A 25,450-nucleotide genomic window follows, 5' to 3' on the forward strand; every position below is an offset into this window, starting at 1 on the left:
GACATGCGCAGTCCACAGCCAAAGTCCAACTGCGCAAGCAGCCCAGTTTTAAAGACAATAAGCGTACGACACACACACACAAACAAAAAACCTAACCACACACACACACATACACATTGCGCACACAGTCACACATGCACCCTACGCACTCAGGCACAGCGGTCATCAAAAGAACGCGCCATGGCTGTCGGCGAGCCTAAACAAATCAGATAGAAATTATTTATTGGTTAGATAAAATCGGTCGAAGGAGAACGCCGTAGAAAACGATTTTGGCAATGGGTAGACGTGTGACAAGCCCATCTTTAAGGGTGTGAACATTTGGATTTTTGAAATTTGTGGAAAACTGCCCTGGCAAAAATTGCCTCCAGGCTAATGTCGTCGGTTTGGGGATGACTAATATCGACAGCAATCGGCATGGTAATGAGAAACCTATTCCATCATTTTCTCTGGCGATCATATTTTTATACCAATTTGAAACTAATCCCCTGGCCGCCAGCCCATTTCAAACCACTTTCAGGGCAAGATTCATCGATAGTTATACTGGAGTTTGGACGCACGGACGGCATGTCCTTAATTCTTTTGAGTTAATGAATAATCCGCATGCCAATTCATCGTTTACTTGGGGCATGCAGGGGGACCAGAGGGATGCCGTGCATAAGCCTTGCCAAAGTCAGGTTTTCTCAAGCTTTGTAGAGGGCGGTGACATCACTGGAGCTTAGACTTCAATGCGGCGCGGCGCTAGCCGTATCGCAGCTGCTTTCCGTCAACGCTGCGCGACAGCCGGGACATAGGATGTCCTCGCACAGATCATGAATAAACTGCTCCAATGTGAGGTGCATATGACCAGGAAGTCGATCACGTGCAATTTATTGGTGAATAGGATGATATGCTTAGCAAGCCTATGCGGCTGACCGTTTGATCTAATGCAAAGACATGTGAAAAGTGTAAACGTGCACATTGGAATCACGCGAGAAAAGACGGCCAAAGCAACGGGTTCTCCACGTATTAACAATGAACAAACTGTCAATGGCAGGTGCATATGACCAACAAGCCAGCCGCGTAGAATTTAACGTAGAAAATGAAGAATTGCTTTGAAAGCTTATGCGGCCAACCATTACCAATGAAATCGGTGTTGAAATTGGTAGCCCTTACGCAAAGACTGCTGCAGAGATAGGTGGCTGGGATATTGGATTATCTTCGTACCGATATCAAACGAGCTGTCGGGATAGGTGCATATGACTAGGGGGTCAAATGCTTGAAATTTGATGTTGAATGTGATGCTGTGCTATTTACAAGTGAATATACCTAGCGTTTATAATTAAATCGGCGTAAAAAGCGAAAACGTGCACACTCCCTGCATATCTCTATCAGGATGATAGAGATATGCAGCATGAATATCGGGCTACTTCCTCACCGAAAACTAACATATTTTTACAAGCAAGTGCGAATATCTCTCAATCAATCAGCTGGAATTAAGTGGCAAGTATAAACAAGTGCTTTGCAAACTTATATTTAACAAAGCTGTTGAGATTCAATCGCCGTGAAAATGGAATACGCATAGGCATGCAAGGCCGCGGGTACTAGGGAAGGGATGGGTCCACAACTCTCTAAGAATTTGACATCCATTCCACAGGTCTTGACGAAGAAAGTAACTCAAAGTATTTGCGCCTTCCCGCCCCCCCCCCCCCCCCCACCCACTTCGGCGAAATTTCATTACCCCTGCCGTCTTACCGTTATTTCATTTTTTTACCAGATGTTATGGCTGGCTGTGATGCAGTGACGCAGTGCTATGGGAGCTATTACGAGGCACCTGTGTTGCGGCGGAAGACTGAGCAAGTGGCAACCGACGCCAAATACAACCAGCCATGGACCAGGTCCACACAAGCGCGCGCATCGCCCATCGTTTGCTTGGACATGCTGCTCGTTTGCTTCGCCATTTTGCCTCTCTGTGTAGGTGTGCTTTCCGCACAGACTATGATCAGGGATGAAGTCAATATAATCATTGGAGCGCACTACCACTCATGTGCCGGTACACAGGGATTCATCGGCCGCACAGTTAACGTTATTCCGGCTGAAAATAAACGTATCACAGATGCATTTGTCGTGCTCTGCACCCTATTTTGGCTGTTCATTATTCTACCCGCATGCCAGTTTGAAGTTAAACATAACAACGCAGTGAAACGTTTCAAGAACGCAATATGCATATGGCAACATTTACGGTGACTTAACAGACAGCTAAGACCCAGCACGGTCGACTCCATGCACAGGCACTTGCCAAGCACGGCGGAATGAAGATAGACACGGCCCGACCACGGCACACCTGGCGGGCGTCTGGCGGATCTAGCGCAAAAATTAACTGCAGCAGACAGCAGACCCGTCGTGCTCGCCACTCGCACCACTGGCGGCAGTACGAACAAGGAGTGCGAGGCCGTGTAGGATCAAAATGCATTGCAATGGCTGACTGCTTAAGGTTGTCACGCACACCATTTTACTCGTCGCCAAATTGGACGCAATCGCGTCGCTGGCCATATACATCTGCCACTGACAGTTATCGTTATCGGTACGATGGCAACTTGATGTTCTGGATTGAAAGTTTATTTAAGAGCATTCCTTAAAAAAGGAAGCAAAATTTGAGGCGTTTAAAAGGTCAGGGCGGCCTTTGCCTAGAAAATCAGAGCACATCTTTCCTCAAGGCTCTGGACCTTCCCTTGCCCCGTGGAAGCATAAGAAGCCGATTCACCCCAAGAAGAAGCTCTAATTTGAAAGGTCTAAGGCGCTGCCAGGCCAAAAGCCTTTATAGTTAGCAATGATAACCATGCTATAATACGATCGCGATTCTGTATGAAGTTATCCATTAATGCTTACGTTTTGTCTACGGGACGTGCGGTGACAAAACCCTACGTACATCACCACTGCGTACATTTTGAATCTAGAAACCGAAACCTACCTATATTGCACTGTCTGCCTGCGTCCACTCCCGTTTGATGGTGCCCCGCCCCCTCCCCAAGCCGGTCCAATGATGACCTCCGAGGCAGAGCACAGCAGGCAGACGCCTCTTTGAACGCCGCAGTACTCCCCCGTCGTCGGTTGTGACTGCAGCGATGCAGCTCCTCAGAGCGGTGCTGCTTCTTTGCTTCTCAGGTAAGCTTGCGAGGAGCATTCTGATATGGCTTTGGCCATTGTCTGCATATAGCTGGCGGGGCAGCGGTCGGTCAGACGATTCTCACGTTAATCAGCTAATAGTTGTTTTGAACGACGATGATCACATTTTGATTGAACGCCAGAGATGTAGTGTTAGACTCTAACAGGAGACTGTACAACATTATTTCACGGAAGCATGCGTCATGGAGGAAGATGAAGAACGGTAATAGTTGAGTCTTAAATGTGTGTGGACGTGAGCCGAGTTTCTGCATACATCTATATTCATTTGCTCAACGTGTTACCCTGTGGCTTCTATTGAGCGGCCCATGAGTGGGGAAACAGGAAAGGCGGGTCATACCCCTCTTTTTATAAATGTCCGGGAACGGTCAATGGCGATGGATGGAGATAACCGAGTTCAAATTCGGCATCGGTCCATCCCCCCTTTCCAAGAAGCTTCTACACATCTGTAACAGTCAACCTTATTTTCACACGGCTAATCTTTGCTTGATTGCTGTTGGAAAGAACATTTGACTCCTTGGTATCTTACAATATATTCTGGTGATATTGATGTTCGGTGATTCAAACCGATGCCGAGCGTCAACTCGCTTTCGCTCTATTACGGGGCTGGTCTGCTCCTGAGAAGATCAGGCAGAAACTCGCCAGAGCCGGCGCAACAGGGTCAGGTCAGTCAGCAGGGGCATCCGGATCAAGCCATCAATGGTAACTCAAGTTGGAGAAAATGAGACATATAAGTCGTTTCCACAATGCATTGAATGCGCCGAAAAGTTTTAGGAAAGGTTGTGAAATATTTCCAAGAAATTTTGATGTATCCCTAACACTCCAACGAGGGAGTTCTTGGCACCATCATTGTTGACATTGGCGTGTAGAAGAGGGCAGGCTTTGAGGATCATTTAATTCAAGGATCAGTCATCGTGGATGATGTTCGTATGTGAACTGTGTAGACACTATACACCTATTAAAAATGATGCGGCAGGAATACATGTGCTTGTTTTGTCGTACCTACGTCAGACATGCCACCGGATGTTTTTAAAAAGTTTCGATTTTTGGTAAGAAGAGATCTGGCACCATTCCAGTTTACAGACAAGTATGATCTTATGCTTGCCTATGGACTTGTCTAAAAACGAGGTCATACTTGTAGTAAACAAGTATGACGTTGTTTATAGCAAGCCAAATGCTATAAGCGAAGTCGTAGTATGCATGTTATGCAAATATGCCTCTTTACATATAGGATTGTAATTTTACGCATCACATTTATAGCAGAAGATCAATAAGAAAGAAGTGTCGCTAGAAAATAAACGCTGAACTTAGTGTTATGTCTTTCTAAAAGAAGTTTTTAAAAGTTTCGAATCGTGATCCATCGTAATAACCGCCATTAGGTGAACATTCTTATGTTGACACTTGTTGATCTTCAGTATCGTAGGAGGTACTGGTTACGCGACGTTACCAAGCAAACATTATCTTTACTGTCGATCCTCAACTCCTCAAGCTGCGCTCATGATCACGAGTGATAACGGGGCTGTCCAAGTGGGCTCCCCGGGCTCGGAAGTCCGTCCTTGGCTCTGGCCGTTGGACCAGTTCGTGCGTTTTGATCATGCCATTTCGTCTTTGTTTGCCACTGGGGATGAGAGTCATTTTGATGGCTTCATGCACTTATTTTAGAGAAGTATCCAGATTTAGTTATGAATTTATTTCAGGCACGAAGAGGGTTTATTGCTGGTGATCTCGACTGAAGCTGGGGGCTCCGAGACAGCGCTCAGTTAGGGTTTGGAAAACATTAATGGAGGGATGAATTTGTCCTAGCATTTAACAGCAAACAAGGCAAGCCCGGCTAAAGCGTCCAAACACCACATGGAGGACAGCCATACCAGCGCATACCAGACTGCCCTACCACACACGTGCACCGACACTCCATGAGCTGTGAGCGCGGACTGTAGTCGTGCCGCGGCGCTCACCGCCTCACGTGGCGCAGTGGAGCTGGCACGGCCATCACGGTCTTCCACGTGCCAATTTCTTCAGGGGTCACTGCTGCGCGCCCCAAGCCTGCAGTCGCCCAGTTGTGGTAGCTCTTGGTGCCGCCGCGGCACCGCAAATCATGGTCATCGCCAACAGCAAGACAGTCATCGCCAACAGCAAGACAATTACGCGGGCCGCGGGCATCGCGCCCCAGCGTCCTCCACACTCGTGGATTCACCGCCTGCCGTGGACTTGGCAAGCTGCTCGCTGTCAGCAGTGTCTGATGAGCGTGGGGCTGCGGCAGCTGGCGATGCGGATAAAGCAAGCCTATCGCTCTGCCGGACGGCCGATTTTGGCTACCGACGGCGGTGGACGAACGCCCCGAGTCACGCTGGATCCTGGCCTGCGCGCCTGTCTGTTTCCGATCTGCTGACTGGACCCACAAACATTTTCATTGTTCGTGGAACGTTCCACCGAATTTCCGCGGGCAAAATTGTCGTCATCAGCGTAACACGATACCATATAACGTGAAATTGCAATGACGTCGACGCCCTGTGGCGTCATCAGGAATCGGCGCATCACCAAATATCCCTCGCACTACTACGACTTCCAATTTCATGCCCACAACTGAAACGTTCAATTACATACCGTCATTCAGCTAATGCCAAAATAACTGCTGCTGCTAGGAATGCAAGCACACGGGCCCTAGACTATAGGACAATGCGATCGCAAAAACAGTCTTCTTCAAAGCTCCGGACTTGCCTGAGTCCCACGCCTACGCTCGATCTACCGTTTGATTTGCTATCCTCGACCGCGGAAAAAAAGGCGGGGAACCTCGACAGCCAAGATAGCTGAATATATGGCAGAATTCCAGGCGATGTCAGGCGGTACTGGGGGACGACATTGAACATGTGTGTCTCCTCGATGCCATGTCTCATTATGAGAACTTGTGTGCGCATCGAGTCCCAACCTATCCATCATCTTACTCTCCACCATACCTTTGGCATACTCGAGACGTACACGAGTTTTCAAGTGTGGCGCAACATGTGTGGCCTAGTGAGTGCCTCTCTGTGCGCCCCAGTTACTTGTAAAACAGGTTTAAAATTGGTTTTTAGGCTGGCTTGAAAGAAGGAGCAATATATTGGGCTCCGGGTTGGGCTCAGATTGAGGTGACGGTGACTGCGCAAATGCTGGGCAAGAGGCAGTGGGGGCGTGCTGGAAGAAGGAAACATCGGGTTCACGGAAGATGAGACCACGAAACTGTTTGAAAAAATGCCAGTTGTTTCATATTCTTTTCGCGCCGAGAAAAAATGAAAGAAAAGAATAAAAACCATGGTAACGGCTGCAGTCCAATTTTAGAAGACTTTTACATGTTGTAGCGTACCAAGGTACAATAAATTCCAGACTCAAGCTTAATAATTTTCCACCATTTGAACAATGAAATAACACGAGGTTACACAATTTTGACACAGACCAATCATTGCCGATCCCAACCATCTCTTTTACCTTTTGCACGCAGAAGTTCACAGTTCGTTCGTTGATTCAGACGCATCGAAGGAGTAAAACTATGAGCCTGTCCCTATTTGAGCCTGAAGCTGCTTTCAACTTCACCACTCCATCCAACCATCTTGCTATTCCAAGGGGCCAAAAGCAGGAGCCCTATCTGACTGCACTCGGATCCCCTTTGGTCGATCCAGGGCCAAAGCCTTTCAGTACACTTTTACGCGGGAGGGGACTCCGTAACGGGATCACGTATGGGATCGAACCACTTTTGAAAGTAATACTCTCGATATCTCAGTAGCATGCGCCTGAGAATGGTCCTTCGGTAGCCTGACAAGCCCCTGAGCACTCCAGTCGTGTCTTCAAACTTGAGTCGTGTCAGTCGTGTCTTAGTCGTGGCTAGATGATTTTGACGGCTAGTTCAGTGGGAATCGTGAGCGGCCAGAAATAGATGTCAGTGACCGACGTGGTCCCAACATGGCTATACAGGCTCCTTAGAGCATGCTTCCTGTGTGACCAGGGGGCTCTAAGCAGGCACGTAGCCATGAACATTGAGTGCCTTTGTCTCTGACTGGCCAGGGAGCCCCACGAGCAGAAAGATGGGCTCTTAAGCGATGGAAGGGGCCTCGCAGTTGTCAAAAGGGCCCTGAGCAATTAAAAAGGACCCCAAGCGTCCGGAGGACTTTGAAGATGACTAATTCGCTCTGGTGACGTAGCCCTCAATAGCCACCATGTGCTCAGGTTAGGTCAGGTTACGCTAGCCACCTGACTTTGGGTTGCTAGTCCAAAAATTGTCACGCAGCAGGTGCCACAAATAAGGAAGCTTCATTAAAATTTGTTGATAGCTTCACATCAGTCTGCAAGTTCTGTCTACATACACAAAAAATCTTAGCCTCGCCTTCACATGGGGGAGGGAGGAGGGGGAACCGATGCGACACCTCCCCCTAAGGTTTTCTGAAGATAAAAGTTCAACATGTTGTGTAGTCGTGCCCACATTTTTGCTAGTCCCTGGAGTATTCGTCATACGTGCTTTAAGACTAAAAACGTGTTTCTAGCATTTTGGTTTTTGAGTAGCGAAGGTTTTTATAACTACTCTAAGATAATCCCGGTGGGCGCGGACGGCGGGCTGCAACCGACGGTTCTGCGGACCGCATGCGAATGTCTGACGCTCGTTGCATTAACGGAACCCTGCCTTATTATTGTGGGCTCAAAACGGACAAAACTACAAACCCTTGCGTTCAAAATTAAACAAGGAATGTGCTTATTCATATTCCATGTTGCTACCCGCCATGCCTTCGTCCATATAAGCATGCAAAGCTAAAAAAGCTTGGCTTTCAGGGATATTTGAACTTTGACTTGGTCTAGCGACGTCAAGGAGTAACATTAAACATATTGCCAAACACACGATTGCGTTGGCAATACACCACTTTTTGTGAGGTTCTACCTTCTCAAGTTTGGAAACGGCAGGGGCCTCATACCCCCTATGAGGCAGCATTATGAAAAGTGGGAAGTCAGGGCAAGTGTAGACCCTTTTGGCCACCATCTTTTTAATTATTTCGCACATGCTGTTGTAAAAAGCCACATTTCAAATCATGGAAAAATCAATTGGCACATCGGAATCACACACTTTGTTATCAGCATGCATACGTTCTCCAATCTGTTCTCCAATCTGCTGTCTGCTCCAATCAAATCAGCAAAGGTGCCGGCAGCGTAGTGATTAACGCGTCTGCGTTAACCACTGCGCATCTGAGAAACCAGAGATACGGGGTTCGATTTCTCGTGGTCCCCGCCCTTGCTGCCACGGTGAGAGGCAGACGAAGCCATATAGCCTCAGTAGCTAAGTGCGTCGCGAAGCCCCACTGACAACAACAGCTTAATCAGCAAACTAAGATGTCCCTTTGCGCACCAGCCAGCAAACAAATATAAGCTCACCTGTCATACTTGTGCATAATGCAAGAGCGCCAGTTCAAATTATCTGCTGGCTCTGCCCGACCCCAGTCACGATTTCGTTCCCCTCAATGCTGTTCATTTCCCCAGTACTCAAGAAAGCAACATACTAATTCATAACAAAGCAGACTACATCTGGTGACAACCACATTTAGAGCGGTGGGCTGTAAGCGCCCACGGTTTGCTCCCCGTGTCTTTATCATAAAGATTGACATCCCCGGGTATGATGCCGCAACCGGTATCAAACTATGCTGCTTTGAACTACCAGTGTGGGCTTTATTCAATTTAGGCTGTCTGCTCTCTCCGCCTCCATTTAATGCGCATAGTGATTATATTCGGGATTCCATCAAGATAAATTTTCACTTTAATGTTAGCAAAAGCAGAAATGAGTATATTGCGCCTGCAGCCATGCAAACTTCGTGCTTACAGGTGCAAATAAAATATGCACATCAATAAGCACTGCCAAATGACTCACTTCCAGAGTTATGTCGGTTACAGAAGAGCACTGTCGTCAGAAACTATACCAAATTACTCTCAGAGGGCCAAATGCCATTTTTACTAAAAGGGAATATTCCACATTCGAAGGTACTAAAACAAGCATCAAATATGATGAAATAGGTTCATTTATAACCGCTGGCATTACTTTTAAGTGGAAAAAGCTGCCCCAGACAAAGCCATTTCTTTCTTGAGAAAATATGCCTCTCAATATGCCATTGTTTCATTAAGTTATCGCACCTGCCACAACGTTGATTTAAAGCCAATTGACGGCCGTTTTAAGTGGAAATCGGGCTCACGAACGCCAGACGTGAACGACTCGACAATTATATTCGTCATGGCCTTGATTGCCGCATGGATATTGCAATGTCAAGCTTGAATGACGTTATTATGGCGTCATGGATGCCCGGATGACCTTGAAATAGCCTTCCGAAAAAGTTTGCATATCTTCGCGAGCGTATAGCTCAGAAACTAGGGGGGGGGGAAGAGAGCTAGGTCTTAAGAAGGACATGGCTGTGAAGTGCACCGAATGATCTTCAAGACAAGTATTTCAGTCCAAAACCATCTACGACGGTGTAATACTCGCTCTAACTCCAATGATAATAGCACCAAATCCCGCAAACTACCTACTTCTTGAAGTAAACCTCTTGGTTCAGGGGAACATAGCAATAGAACCTTTAAACCCCCTCCTCGTTGCCTACATTTCCTACAGCCCCTTACTCCTCCACTGTCATTGCCTCTTCATTGTCTACATCCTTGGCTACCATATCCAGCGGCGGGTCCAGAAGAGGGGGGGGGGGGGGCACAGGGCCATGGTCCCCTTGGACCCCAAAGGGGCCCCTAGGCTCTGATGGGCCCCATAGCCGGCCGCACAGATGGAGTTTTTTAACGCAAAACGCAACAAAGTTGGACGTGTTTCGCCTCCAGGCCCAAAGAGAACTCGGGCCTTTGAACAAAGAGCCTTTGTGCTCCAGGCTCCGAACGTTCGCAAGCGGTAGTGAAAGACCCACAAACAGCCAAAGATATTCCCCACTGATTAACAGCTTAACAGACTAACAGTAACCGGTGGTGGCTGGGATGTTTTAGGGCTCATTACACTGTCCAGAGACCTTACGTTGTTCCCGGGCCCTACATGTATACTTGCGGTGTTAATCCAATCGTTAAGGTGCCTGGCACGTTGCCCTTGATTTCTTTGCATTTTCACGGAGGGCCCTGCGCTGACGTCATAACCCTCCCTGCCAGCTTGCCGGGTCAGTCCTGTCGACCAGGGTCCTTCCATGAATTCCCTCTATTCGTCCGGAAGGTTCTGTGTGTTTAAGTCGAGGGTCCCATATGTTAACCTGCCGGGTATTCTCGATTGCCCAGGGGCCTTTCACGCTGGTCTCAGTTAATTTACCGACACAATTGCGATTTGCTCATCAGCTCTACATTGCTCTAGGACGCCTTCAATTTCCTGCCACTTGCTTAGGATCCTACGCTCTTTTAAAGCGCTCGCATGCTAGTCTACTTGGACACACTCAATCGTTCTGTAGCCCTCCACATTGCGTCTTGGGTATTCCCTTTTTGAATGAAGGGCACTGCGCACTTGCCGGAGGCCCCTTCTGTGAACCTATTCGGGCAACTGGATCGTTCGGGGGCCCGCCACATTGGGTCTTGGGTAATTCCTATTTCAATGGAACGCCCAACGCTCTTGTCGAGCCCCATCTGTAAAAGCGTTCGAGCCAGTGGTGGATCAAGAGGGTGTGTGTGTGGGGGGGGGGGGGGGTCCTGCCTCTTTGGTGCTCAGAAGTCCTCTGCATTGATCTAGGGCTCTCTCCCTTTGGTCTCACTTGCGGAGAACCATTCAATCGTTTCGGGGTATATTCTGTTAGTCTGCCCGGGCACTCTTAATTGTAAAGGGGCCTTAATTCACGCACACTGGTGCTGGGTAAGTTCCCTTTGCTTCGAGCGCTCCGTGCTTTGGCCGAGGTTTTATCTGTTAGCCTGCCGGGGCATCCCCGATCGTTTAGGGGCTCATCACGTTGACTTTGGGCTCTCCCTGCGTGCTCTGAGGACCCCATACTGTTGACGGGAGCATCTTTGTTGGCCTGCCATAACACCGGATCGTTCGCCCGATCGCGCAGGTCCCGTCCCTGTCGCCATTGCGTTTCCCATATTATCGGAGGGCCTACGCGTTGACGGGGCCTAAGTCCTAATCGGTCTGGCATTTCTCGTCGCTCCGGACCCTCAAGACTGGTCATGGGCTCCTCCGATGAAGTCAGAAGAACCCTACTCTGTTGCTGAAATTCCCACATGTGCTGCGAGCGCCAGAACGTTTCGCCCGCCCGTGTATACGGGCCTGGCTAAATAACTTCATGCGCAGAAGTCCGAGACTGCAGGATGACTGTTTACCTCGGTGTTTTAGCCTGAGGGCAGCAGCCAGCTGCGTGCCAATGAATTTTCACGCGCAATTGTCGACCATATCTTTACGCACCGCCGACGACGAACATGTCATTTCAGTTGCTTGTTGAATTTGTGACACTTATTATACCAGTGAATTGCGTTCTTTGTGCAGTTTGAATCTAAAGATATTTTGCACCTCTTCATAAGAGTCAAAGCAGAACTATGCACCAGTCATTCGCCAACAGCTGTTCACATATACTAGCCGGCTAGCTGTAAATAAGCGGGGAATCAAATTTATGCTTGACTTTGTTGGTATTCAGCAGCCAATTTCACTTCATTTTGCAATATTTTTCCGAAATACTGAGTGTCAAGATGTCAGAATCTGTCACGGTCCGGAGAACATGAACAAGGTCTTTGTGTGTGCATACGTAGCGCGTCTAGTTTTCTAAGGCTGCGCACAGTTAGATGGATTCCCGCACAAAAGAAATGTATAAAAATCTGGAAATTGAATGGCCAGAATCCTAATTTTTCTTGGACGGTACACCAAACCATGAAGGGGGCAGGGGCAAAATGTGGCGTGGCCCCCATGACAAAATTCTACATCCACTACTGATCGTACCAGCTCCCAGCAGTCAAGATGAATACTTGCAAGTTGTTGAAATGGGAATAGATGTCATTTCAATTCAAGACAAAATTAGTGAAATGATTGCAGTTCAAGCAGAGGCGTTCTTTTCAAAGACGAGGGGAAGCCGAGCAGTGACAAATTAGGTATTCTTCCCTAAGAATATGGTTGACTCGCCAGCTTTGGCATATCTGGTCATAAAATTGGGGAGGAGGGGCTGGGGGCCTGAACTGGATATGAGCTAGACACCAATCGAGCGCTGTTTTTGGCTGGTGACCATGCTGAATCAGGACTAAAGCTGTAATGACATAAAATGGCACTTCAGAACCCTATTCATCTCCTGTCATTCACTTCCCTGAGGAGTGCCATCAGCCCAAAACCGAACCCATGGTTCTTTTCAAAGAGAAGAAGGCTCATTGCTTGCGACTGCGACGATAGGTCACCAGCTTTTTCTGTGCCTTGAAGAGCAGTCTGGATAATGAAAGATCAATGTTTACCATGATCAGATCATCTCGCTGACTTCCCTAAACTGCCACTCAATAAAGTCAACCAGGCCCAAAAATAAACCTAGACTGGTTTTCATGAAACTACAGGGCAAATGCCGCTTGCAAAGCCACAGTGTAATGAACATCACCACCCACCCCACATATCTAGTTTGCATCGCAACGATTAAAGGCTAGATGAATCGCCATATCTAGACCTATTTCAGCATTTTATGCTGTCTAGTTTGGGACACTGAGAGTTGGTTGGTAAAAAAAAATAGCAAATCGGCCAATCTGCCGCACCACAGGAAATACGCTGGTTTGTCGCTGATCTACCAACAAATCGAGTGGCTAACTAAATATCATGGGATATTTTGTGGCCGGGCTGGGATGAAGCTTAAAAAGATATCATGATGTCGCAGTGTGCGGTACGGGATGTTTACGGAAAGGCTTGGTGGTGTTGGGATTAACTGTATCAACATTAAAATCTCATCTCGGGTTGTGCAGTACGCGCTGTAATATGTTGTCGCAGCCGTCAAGACAGTCTTCGGTCAAAAACATTTTTAGCTTCAAGCATCGCGCAAAAATATACATTTTTGCCTCCGACCTTATCCACCAGGTCGGCACGTTCTATCGCCCATCCCCCTGGTTTTAGGTGCACACTCGAAAAAGACGATCTATCTATCGAACGAAAAAGTCAGGTCTAAGAATTGCGTCGATCACAAGTTCTAGAGGATGCTGGAAAAGTATGGCGATCGGTGATCCCATTTTGTTTCCCGTGGCTACACGCGAGATTGCCTGTCGTAAACGTCGTCTTTTGAAAAAGCTACAGTGCAGACAAAATCGTATGATTTTTTGCATCAAGTGTGGCAAGGGCAAGCATCTAAATGTTGTTGATACAGTGCACAAGGATATCAAACACCGCAACGACCTCATTTATAAGAATGACGTGTCAGTCGGGAAAGATAAACGTGCCTGTGGGGTGCTTTGAGGGAAATTTTGTTTTCAGCTTTCCTAGGAATGATCCAGAACTGGTTAGATGTGTTGGTAAAAATTGGAGGAGTTGGGTGAGGACACGTTCAACGGAGTGGGATGATTTTCACTTGATAGGGCCTGTCGAACACGATGGGGCTCAGCTGGTTTCACTGGACACCATTAGCAGCGGCATCCACAAGCGAAAGCAGACGGTCGATGCTTTGGTTCAGGCCGATGGTGTACCTATTGCTCATGCGCCTGAAGTGCGAGACTGTCAAACAAGCTTTCTACATGCTCCTACGTTCCTCAGCTAAAGATTGCACGGAAAGTCGATTGATTACGCTGATATTCGGTATGTGTGCTCTCCATCGTATCTTGATTAAATAAGCAAAATATAGTTACCTACAAGTTGCAAGACATATTTTTACATGTGTGGATCTAAATTTGGGAAGGCTGAGTTGGTGTTTCTGAGCACATCTACCTCTGAAAATATAACCTATCTGCGTGTCTGCATGTAGACAAAACGTGTACAATATTTCCCATGGTCGAGCCAACTGACAGCACATCTTTCGGTATTTTTTTGCGCGGCAGTATGTGATGATATTAACGAAATTCGTCCTGCCGGCATTTCATCATTTCAACGTTTACGACTTCACCTGTATCTCTGTCGGTTAATTTCATACTACAAAAACTCCGGTTGCCTGAGCCTAGAGCAAGCCTTTCGGAACTACGGAACAAATCGCTGATTAATGCTCGCTCCAGACCATAGATTTGGATCAAACCCAAGCCTTGCGATTCAAGTTTTATTTCTTGAACGGAGTGTGCTCTTGTTGTTGCAGCATGCTCGACGCGTAATACGCATTCGTTGCGCACGACCATTGCAAGAAAATAACCTTCAACCTCAAACATCCATACTTATTCCACTTACTGGTTATTGCTAGGACACGAACAACACAGATGATTGGTATTGCCGTAGTGGTGTCATTAGGAGGCTCATAATGATCTCGGCTCGATTTACCGCCTGACCGATAAGAAGTACGGTCTCCTTGGAGTGCTATGGCATCAGTCCAGGTCAGATCGAACATAATCTTGCTGTCCTGTCGATGTCCAAGATGACCTAGCCGGCAGCCATTCGATTAGGAGAGAATTGGATACATTTACCGTTCCGATAAGCCAGTTGATTGGAGCATCCTGCTTTCTTTCTCTACCCAACCGTGGTTGGGTGTGTTCGACTCGCTTTGGGCGCTCGCCGTTTTCCCCTGACTCAAAAGGCGTGCGAGCGGTGCGGTGGTAGCGGCCGCGCTTGAGGTCAGGTGACGGGCCAGGTCAGGTCAGAGGCCAGGACAGGCCGTGCCGAGCACTGCGGCACGTGAAGCTTCCGGCCCCAAATTCTGTCGTTGGTATAACATTTCACAGCTGGGTAGTGGGGTGAGGGTTCACGCAACAAACACTGCTTAGCGCGGGTGTTGATACTGGAAATTGATCACAAAAGGCTTAAGCTAAACATTTAAGAAGCTCCGAATAGCATGTAGACTTATAAATTTGTAAAAGGATTTTTGTTATACGATGTTGATCAAAAGGACGACATGCGAATAAGCAAGAATTGCTGGTAATGGTCCTGCTGTTTGTTCCTGTAAGCAGTGCTGGAGACAACCGTCAGGCAAGGAGACGTCTCGTTCCCACTGATCAACGAGTCCAACACCTATGCTCAAGTGTTTAAATCTCCTGACTGATGGTGGTGATGGGGCGCACGATCCTTCGGCCAACGTGATGACTTGGTGCGGCCCTTCGCTGCAAACCGGCTGCGGTGGAATCATTTGGAGGACGACTCATTCATTTTTGTGTCGTCACAGGTTATAATGGCATGCAGGTAAGACACAATGTGACCCAGGCGGAAAAATGAACCAGCTAGTTTAGCGTGTTTAGACGGTTTTTCGAGTGCGGGATGCTTAGGAGATTTCACAAGAGTTTTTAAATGTACCCCGAAAGATGAGACACTCCTTGAACCTGTTCTCTGTATGGGTGGCTTAATCACCCCTCCCCGTCTAGCTGTTTGCCAGGCATGCCTATAATTTTAAAAGAGTCACCTTGGATTTTTTATCTTTTTATCTTTCATTTCTACACCTTGTGTTAAACTTTCAACAATGAATCTTGTCCAGATGCGAATATAGGACAGGTTTTTGGAATGCACGTTTGGTCATTTTTCCATGCTTCATTGAAATTCATCAAGCGAATCCCCTTGTGGGATGCTTTGCAGCGTAAATAATCACAAGATCTGCATGGATGCTGTTCGTGCTGAAATGAAATCAAAGTTACAAAGGCGGATGCGGGGTGGGAAGAGGAACGGAATTGGTTGTTACTCTGCATATGAAATTTAAAAAAAAAATGATCTCTAGGCCGGTGATTACCCTACGAGCGTTGGAGCGTCGGAGTCCTTGGCACGATTATGGACAGTTTTTTTACATACCAAGGGCATACACATGAAACACAATTGGTGAATTGTTAAGAAATCGTATACCAGAACCAGCAGTTGTGTGATTCACCGAACACCCCCGTCCTTGTCTTACCTGGGATCACTTATGGCAAATTATCGAATGACACCGCTTTCTTGAAGAGCCAGCAATGGAATCTGGCCTCGGAGTCGCCATAATGTGTGGTGTTGAAAGCCCTAGGGTCCAAAACCTGCCGGAGTTTTTACACTTAATTTCCATTCTATCCGCAGTCGTCCAAGTATGCTATTACCAAGTGCGCTTAGCAATAGCACACCAAGTGTGCTGTAGTTACCGGAGACCGAAACACTTTAAGAAGGCCGGAGATACTGAACCGCGGTAAATGCTGCTGCTCCTGAATTAAATGCCAGATTGGGGGGGGGGGGGGGGCAGTGACCACACCCTCAAAACCTGGACTGCGTCATCGCTAGGGCATACTGGCCGTTGAGCTGGCCTCAATAATAAGAAATGCCAACCTGCGTGTCCACACATTTGACCTGGTGATGCCGGTACCTGCGTCTTGTAAGCGACAATAGTCGTCATTGGCCCCGCTCGGTCCACAGGTGTATGGAGCAAGCAATGCGGCACGACCGAGCTGCGCTGCAGCCAGATCTGCTCAGGCACCGGCAACACGGCCACCTGCTCCTGCCTGCCCGGCTGGCGGCTCGATGATGACAAACAAAAGTGCACCGGTGAGGGGTCAGCCCGACCGGCGGCAGGTCACTGCAGCCAGGTCAGGGAGAGCTGCGCCGGTGAGAAGTTCAGCCCAGCCGCAGGTCACTGCAGTCAGATCGGGGAGAAATGCACCGATGAGAGGTCAGCGCGGTCGGTCTCAGGTCACTGCAGCCAGGTCAGGGATAGCTGCCCCGCCGGTGGCGCCGTTCGAAGGGAAGTTTTCAGCCAGGTAAATACAGCACGATAATGTGTATGTATAGCGGGGGGATGAAATTTCGTGGCATGCTTAATTACACGTCTGGCTCGTTGGAGACTCGCAAGCAGCACTGCGGTTCTGAGGACAAATAGTTACCCAGATTTCTACCGTGACATGTTGGAAATAGGACAGCAGAAGGCGGAAATCAACTATCTACGAAAACATGAAAAAGAGGAGCAGGAACATTGGAAGCGACAGGATATATGGGGAAAAACGCTCGGTCTCCTATCCACCATGCATATGTGTGTGTATGTATGATATCGTTCCAGTGGCCACGTCTGCTCTCTGCTACGAAGTGCGTTCCGACTTTTTCGTCCAACACCCGGCGGAAGCGGGCCGCAACAAGTCCGAGCTCGGCTGCCAGCAGTTCTGCGACAGGAGGAAGGCCCACTACAGCGCTCTGGGACGGTCAGTCGCATCGGTCTGGATCTGCGCGGGGCCGACCGAAAATTGTAAACCACTCGCCCGGTGCCGCTAGCTGCTGCTTGCTTCACCATGCAATTTGTCTCAAAATGAGTGAGTGCTGTGTGCACACAATTATAGCAAAGACTCCGTGCAGATGACGAGAATCGTGGGGTAAATTATCTCCCGCGGACCGCCGGGTGGGGGATTGATATTTGGTCGTCCCGCCCCTGTTCTTCGCCGATGGCCAAAACTAAAAAGACGCAGGGGGGGAATATTTATTTCTCAGACAGTCAGTCAAACTCAGAAAAAAATTTGACCACTTAAAACTTTTTGACGTAAAACGGTTTCGTCAAAACTTTTGGTAACAAAAGAACATCCGGTTCTACGAATTTTGTATGCCTGACTCTTTGAAAAAGAATGTATCATGGACCGCGGATCAGGTCAGTTTCACCACGTCTTGGAGACCTGGACCCAATTTGAACTGATTTTCACAGGATGCTGATGCTCAGATATTGTCAGCATCTGGCCTCTTATATACGATCCGATCATATGAAGACAATGTCCACGACCTAAGTCCAGGTCATGAACCACCATTTTGTGTTCGAGATAAAAAGTGAGCTGAATGCTCAAGATCAGTAATTTGCCATTCTGTGCGTTAGAAATAGACGCTGAAACTGAATTCGCGGCCAAAAATATCATTATGTCACGCCATTGGAACGAAGTGTTATTTTCATATAACGCAAAGAAAGGTACACAGGCAAGCAGCGATTATTCAAGATCAGTAACGCCCAGTGTGCTTGAGGCACATTTGATAGTTCTTTGCTGTCTTGACTCACTGCTGCAAGACAAACAATGCTAAACAATCCTTAAGGTGAATCGCGAAAATGGTAATTTACCTAAAGACACACATCACTTATCTTAGTTAAAATGCCATTCGGTACACTAATCCATCTGTGCGGCTTAATCACTTCGTTTTGCGCACTTGATATGCCTTGCCAGGGTGTTCAGCCCAATTTTGCTCAGTGTTTTGCGCACTTGATATGCTTTGCCAAGGAGTTCAGCCCCAGTTTGTTCAGAGATCATAATACATCTTGTCATTTCAAAGGGACCCGTGGTGCGAGGTTGAGATCACAGTGAAAATTGGGGGTGAAGTCGTTGCGTGAACCCTGAGAAACCAAGATAATGCAACGGTGAGCTTCAAATTGCCGGCTAATGTATGTGTTTTGTAAGTACTTGCTCGACTTGCACCACACGGCTCTTATCGTGACATAAAGTGTGAATGAGCGCTTTAGTATCTCAAATGTGACCATAAGAATAATGGATCTGTGCACTTGCCCGATGATGGAACGTGTCGGCCTACCTTACACGTGCTGAATGTTCAAGGCAGTTGTGAAGGTACTCCTCATAATCCTAGCATTGTATGTTTGCCGCTGACATTCGTTGTGATCGGATTAAAGTGTTTTGTTTATTCCCGACTTTGCATAGACGTACGTAGATTTTCCATGACAATCAGTAACCTCGAAGTCCACCTGACGTCAAACACTTGCTGGTCAAGTGTAGTGTGAAGCGTAACATCTGAGTTCCACCCCCAAAAGCGTCAGGTGGAACATCGGGACTAGTGTGCATCATCTGCGTCAACTGAAACAGCTGAGGTTAAGTGCTTTCGATGTGCGTCGGTGAACCCTTTCCGCCGGGACTTTTTCGTGTTACGTATGTAGAGCGCCGTGATCGTAAGGAGGCATGCTTACGACTCCCTTCCTCTGCCCCCCCCCCCATGACTTAGCAAAGGTGCCTGAGACCGGCCTGGCGCGGGTTAGTGTATATGGCGCGAGATTCGAACTAATGATGGCAAGGTTGACAGCTTCATTGCAAATGCTGTGCCCCCATGTTCTACGATCTTCGCTTGTCAGTCGTTTTCCGACCGGCTGTTTTCCCTGCCGCAGAATGGGCTGCCGCTGCCTGGAGTTTTTTGAGGTGGTGGGCTCGCTGGGTGCGCTGACGTACCAGCCGGCCATGTGCGACGGCACGCACCCGATCGCCTGGTCTGTCAAGTACCTGGCCGACCCGGCCGTGGCCGAGCACTTCAACAGTCCCGACCCGCGCCTGCAGGCCGGCATCTACAGCATCAGCCAGGACCTGGACAGCCTGCGCGGCGACTCGACCATGGGGCGGCGGCGCGAGATGATGCAGCACGGTCTGAGCCATCACCACGGCCACACCGGCGCCGGCCGCCGCCCCACCCCCGGCGCGCCAGCCCTGCTCGCTCTGGCCGCGCTGGCCGGTCGCGCCGCCGGCCGGATCTGAGCGGCAGCTCGGCAAATGCACAGAAGTGCAAAAGTGCGGAGGATGCGCCCGTCGGCTGCGTCCTCATGGCCAGACGTGGTGTCGCTTGCTAGCGAAAGGTGTCTGGTTTGTTGCTTGTGTCCCGGCGCTAAGACCTTCGATTATTTTATGGTAGCGTCGTGTTCTTGCTGTCTTGAGTCTCTTCGTGTCCTCGCCGGTCAGCTCGATGTGCAGTCGCTCAGCTCCCATTTGACGGTCCTATACTCATAGTTTACGTCTGGGGGCTAGGTTCATGTTGCTGTCATGTATTGACCGCCACCATATTTCTCCTACGCGGCACACCATACAGGGCACCTGTGGGACTTGGGCCAACGCTGTCGGCCTCGCAGCAGTTCCAGCCTTAAAAATAGCATGCGGTTGTGCTGAATTAGGAGGGAAGTCGGTGCATTCATCCTGGGGCACCAGGAGGATAGAGCGACGAAGGCGCATGAGCCGGCTCGCACGACAATGGGCCGCGAAGGAACGGGGTTGGTGGATGAGCCGACTCGCAGCCTCGTATAGAGCTGTTAACACGCGTGGAGGTGCAGAAGTCACTCTACCATCTGATTCTCACACCAAACAAAGCGATGGATATGCTAGGCTCCAATTCCGAAAACGGCCACTGATCGAATAAAAGGACCACATCGCATGGATTGTCGGACCTCGGTATGGCGGCATGTTTTGGCTTTTCACCATTCTGAAACAGCCTTCCCACACTGTGGCGATTCATATAATTTCAAACGGCCAAGCAGATCTCTTCCTCGGGTGAGCCGCCACTCAAGTGATCACATTGCGACGTTCCAAATCGTGTGCCACATTGCACTTAAGTCATTTACTCATTACTCTCCTGAACTGGTGCGTTAGGAGAAACTTTACTTCAGGGTATGGCTACTCACACGACTAGACCATTACTTATCGTGCCTAAAGTGAAGAACATGACGAAAATGTGATCTGGCTTGGTAGTTGTGCCACTTCTTTGCGTATGATTATGAATATCATGCCGAAATCAAACCCGTTTACAAAGCCGTCGTTGTTTCGGCACCAATTTTTAGCAACGTTTGTCGCCAACCCGCCATGCTCGTACTTGGGCTGAGGTTATATAGACGTCTTAATACTTGTCGTCTTGTCTTACGCGCCACAATGTACGCACGCAGCTAGTGTTTGAAGTGTGGGGACGGCCCTGGGGGAAAGACAAGTTGAACATTGTTTAACCAGTCGAGGTGAAGATGGATTGCTATCTTCCCTGATCTTGTTTTCTTAAAGCCCCGTTTTCCAGCATACACACACGCTCGTACGGGTCTTTTACTTTTTAAGATTGTGATTATTTGTTTAAGCCTTGTCAAAGCGCCGTTCTATCTAGCCGAATCGAGGGCAGGCTTGCTTGTCCCATATTAGTAGATAAGCCATAAAACTCTACTAAAATATGTTAATATACTACACCGCAACACGGCGGCAACGGGTGGTGACGTGGCTAGTTAAGCCCTCGCCCTGGTAGGAGCGGGGATTGATGCAACCCCCACGGTATTTTCAGGATCCATTCCGGCATTTTGTGAAATCATGCCCATATTTTCAGTATCACATGAGGCATCTATTGAGCGTCTTTTGACACCGACAGCGTATTTTTAGCTTATCTGATTCCGGAGCAGCGGTGGTTTGTGAGAAACACTGCACGGCGATCTACGGCCGGCGCGAGCGGCGCGTGTCAGCTTACGATGCCGCGGAACACGCGCGGCGTGACGATATTGTGGCCATATATCAGAAATGTGTGCTTGAAACAAATGAATTGTCCACCTTTTTTCTACAAGTTGAACAAGGCACACACCTGTTTAAGTTTCGTGTCGACATAACACATGGTTTCGTAGACGTGATGCTGTAAAGCTGAAAAATTCGATTTTCTTCATTTCGACATTTCGACATTTGGAAATTCGACATTTGACCTACCATAATGTACCAATTATTGACCTAAGCACATACAAACTAGGGCTAATTGTGAGGTCTCGTTGAGACCGATCCACCGGCGTTTCCAGTAAGCTCTGTCTTCATTAGTTTGGAAACGCCAGGGAGTGGGTCACATGCTTCCCCTTCCCTTAACAGTCCGCGTCATGAAAAATGGCGAATCAGGGCGGGGGCTAAGACACGTTTAGTACGAAAAATAAATATTCCCTCGTGCATTTTGGATAGCTCATAACTTATTTGCTCCTTATTTTAAATAGTTAATTCGAACTGGGTAACATGCAGCTGAATGTATATGTCTTATATCTACCTATCATCAACACATACCAACACTTTCTATCAATGTTATACACAGATCGATCACAAAACAAGCAAGATCTGACCTTGCGCCTATCACTGCCAGAATCAACATCCCGGGACGATCTGGCTCAGGTGGCCGATCATTTTCTCGAAGCTTCGCGCCCCGCAGCCGCCGTCGTCATCAACTTCTTGCTTTTGCAACCCGACGCACAGCCACCCATGTCGCTGTCCACCGGTCAGCCAGACCTGTATAAAGCCATCGCCAGCCTCACAGGTGTGGTTTGCGGACTGGAGACGTCGAATCGGCGATTGGAAAACGCTGTAAGCCGGACGCAGCAGGTCGGACCCACAGCTGACTGGAACCGCCAACCGCGGTCCACATCGAGACGGCGCCTCGCCGGCGGTGGGCCGTATCTGCTACCACCACCAGCGCTTCGGGGCCGAAGCCTGTCGTTGTCTTCAGCCCTACTTGTGGAAGTCCGATGCCGAAAACGGGCAGGCCTGAAGCCGCTCGCGCCCGCAACTTAAGGCCAACTGCCGCTAGCCCACTTGTTCTTTGTCGAAGACAGCCGGCTTGGTCGGGCGCTGCTAGTGGACACTGGTGCACAAGTCAGCGTATTACCGCCTGCCTCCTTGCCACCCGGTTCTGACTTGACGCCCACACAGCTCCCTCGGTTGGAGGCTGCCAGCGGCACCGTAGCGAAGACATTTGGAGGTCACCGACATGCGGCCCAACTCGGCGGCGGGTCGAAATTTGAATGGGAGTTCTATATAGGTAATACATAGGTTCTATATACGTTCTATATAGGAGTTCTATTTACCCATCTCTATTATATAACGCCTCAGGACGGAGCCAAACAGTCGGCTCCATGTCCGGATGGACATTTGAGACCCATTTCCGAAGCAGGAACGAGGCCGGGGCCCGCGATCCACAATGCTCGTGGCCCCTGACATAATGAGGGGGTCCTTTGTCGGCCAGGGGCCGCAGTGCCTAACAGGGGTCGTGTGGCGGCAAGTGGCCTGAGTGGGCCGGGAGCGGTTTTGAAGGGGCCCGAAAAGGAGCCGAAGCGTCTCTTGAGACCAAAGATCAAGGGCCCGATTGGAAGGCTAGACGGCCAAAAGGCCTTGCTGTAGGTGACATTAAGGGCACCCGCCCGTAGAGTCGTGTCCGTTAATGTCCGTTATAAAGCCTCTTGTATGATTGGGGACTCCTGAAGGAGAGTATTCCTCTGTCCCGGCCAGAATTCACCAATACCTAACGGTCGGCTCCGTGTCGCTCTGAGTTTTGGAGTCCATTTGCCAAGCAGGGACACGGCCTGGCCTACAAGTTGCATCGGTCAGGCCCCTGCCAAACAAGGTATTCTGTGCCAACGAGGGGCCTCGGATCGGTCAGAAAAAGATGTACTCAACAGGGACGGGGAAGGAACTCCGAGCGCAGAGGGCCTCTTGCGCTGCTCGGGCCCTCTGACAATGAAAGAAAGCATGACAGCTTATGGTGATTGTTCACATTCGAGGTAATGGAAAGGTCTTGTGCCAGTCATGGTCCCCAGTACCGTACGGTGGGCCCTCCATCCCAACTCCAGCATGGGCCCGTCAAGCCGCATTGGGGTCTATGCGTCAATTATTGCACCGCCCTCGGCGATCAGGAATGTTGTTACGTCAGTGGGGGTTCCTGCGTCGATCCGGGATCAACTGCGATCTGCGCAGGTCAGAAGGCCCCCGCTTTAGGGACCAATGCGATTTCATGTATTACTCTAAGGGCCTCCCGATCGGCCAGAGGATCCGGTCCCGTGTCGCCAGAATGGCTGCCAGAAGACATCCCGCGGTGGACGGATTGAACCTTTAGCCATTCACTGAAAAAAATAATGTGCCCTGGTACTCTTTTTCAAGGGGGGCAGCCCCGAAAACAAATAAGGAGTCTCATTAGTCCTGAAAAGGGTGGGTCGAAATGAGTTAAAAAAACGAGGGAGGTCGTCCCACGTTTGCCTAAGAACGCTTATTCTTTTCCTGAATCGACAAGTGAAACAAAATATCAAAAGGTTTGAACCTGCGCAACTGCTGTCTCGCAAGTAAGCACAGCGATAGCCTGGGCTGCAGCTTCTGTAAAATCGAACGGTGTCGATCACTGCAAGTAACACCAGGCGACGGGTGACCTGCACGCAAGAGCAACCGTCGTGGAATAATACTTTCGAATGTCTTGGAAAACCTATTCGCTCCGTTCAAAGGTTAGGCTGGGTAAATCCTTTTCACAGCTTTAAAAATGTCCTCTGGACAAATTAACAGCTAGATCAACACGTAAAGGAGAGATTCTACCCTTACCCTCCAGTCCTATCACCAGATTCTAACACCGCTTTACGCACGAAGTGGTGCTGGCCTGGCCTTGGCTTCCACAGCACCACGGCGCTGTAAATGCCAGTTCATTTAATTCATTAATCTGAGAATCGCGCAGGTGACATTAACGCGCGGCTTCCTTCTAAATATGCGGTTTGCAGTCCCAAGCCGTTTGAAGGTACCTTTATCAACTGTGCCATTATTCTCGTTCACCTGTTATCACGGCTTGATATAAGCCACGGGACCGACGCTGCGTGGCCTAAGGAAACTGCCACGCCCTAGCCAGCGCGCATGCTCAATACTACGTTACGTTATTTGTATCACTTATCATTTCTGACTGAATGTTAAATATTTTCAGACAAGCATGGTTTTTGCCATGTTGATGCATTTTGTTCCTCCATTTCGATCTACATTCGCAGGGTCTTTAGCCGAGGTAAGATTCTAACAAAGCTTCTTAGTTCTGTCAGTTTGCAAAAAAGGCCACTGGGCTACTGTAAAACGAAGAGGGCCGATGATTTATTCATCAAGTCGTTTAACGTATGATTTCTTCAGTTGATTATCTGTAGAATTCAAGCAAAGGTGATCTCGCAGTACCTTCTGGCTTATATTTCAGTTATAGAGGGTGAAAATTAAAGACACGAATTCACGCCCTCACTAACAAATCGGCCGCATTTTTTTAGGGCGGTAAGTACTATCAGGGACATTTTGTTAACCCTGTGCCCCTCTCTTGCCGAGGTTCTGGCTGCACGCCTGTACCACAATGTACAGGCCCATCGATTTGAGGGGCCTTCGTTAAGTCGTTGCCCCCCCCCCCTCCCTACCCTAAATTCAGATACGCCGCCTCTGGGCCTAAGCTGACCACTGAGAGATGGGAGAACTTCGAATCAGATGTTCCAGGGCTATAGCTGGGTGGTGCGCGTGCGCATTGGAAAAGCTCGTTTCATGCCAGCGTAAGCTGCGGAGCTCGGTCGTTCGGGGCGCTCCGCACCGTCGCCTCTCTGCGGTAGACTCTTCGGGGGGGGGGGGGGGGATCAAAGAGGGTGGGATTCCGCGGTTTTTACGATGAATTTCTCTGTCTTTATAAATTTCTGCACACAGAAATTTGACTCGTGCAAAATATGCTTGACTGCTGTTCATTTGGTCAAGGAAATCCCAAGGCACACGTAACTAGGTTTAAGATAAGGCGGTAGCCTGCTTAAGT

General features: G+C 48.8%; 1 protein-coding gene across 1 annotated transcript; it reads left to right on the forward strand.

Moving 5' to 3' along the window:
- The first annotated feature begins 3,081 nt into the window (after window positions 1–3,081).
- Window positions 3,082–21,168, forward strand: LOC119101255 (uncharacterized). The gene is made up of 4 exons (XM_037224556.1): window positions 3,082–3,141; window positions 16,571–16,699; window positions 17,208–17,346; window positions 19,287–21,168. The coding sequence occupies exons 1-4, from the start codon at window positions 3,102–3,104 to the stop codon at window positions 19,645–19,647; spliced, it is 669 nt and encodes a 222-aa protein (XP_037080451.1). The 5' UTR covers window positions 3,082–3,101; the 3' UTR covers window positions 19,648–21,168.
- The last annotated feature ends 4,282 nt before the right edge of the window (window positions 21,169–25,450 follow it).

Source organism: Pollicipes pollicipes, unplaced genomic scaffold (assembly GCF_011947565.3).
Source record: "Pollicipes pollicipes isolate AB1234 unplaced genomic scaffold, Ppol_2.1 Scaffold_4881;HRSCAF=5763_pilon_pilon_pilon, whole genome shotgun sequence".
NCBI lineage: Eukaryota > Metazoa > Arthropoda > Thecostraca > Pollicipedomorpha > Pollicipedidae > Pollicipes > Pollicipes pollicipes.

What these genes read in the sequence shown, in the direction of transcription:
- LOC119101255 (XM_037224556.1), top strand. Translation starts at nt 3,102, where the DNA reads ATGCAGCTCCTCAGAGCGGTGCTGCTTCTTTGCTTCTCAG. An exon ending in GCTGCTTCTTTGCTTCTCAG is followed by an intron (nt 3,142 to 16,570) that starts GTAAGCTTGCGA and finishes CTCGGTCCACAG; the next exon opens with GTGTATGGAGCAAGCAATGC. An exon ending in TGACAAACAAAAGTGCACCG is followed by an intron (nt 16,700 to 17,207) that starts GTGAGGGGTCAG and finishes ATATCGTTCCAG; the next exon opens with TGGCCACGTCTGCTCTCTGC.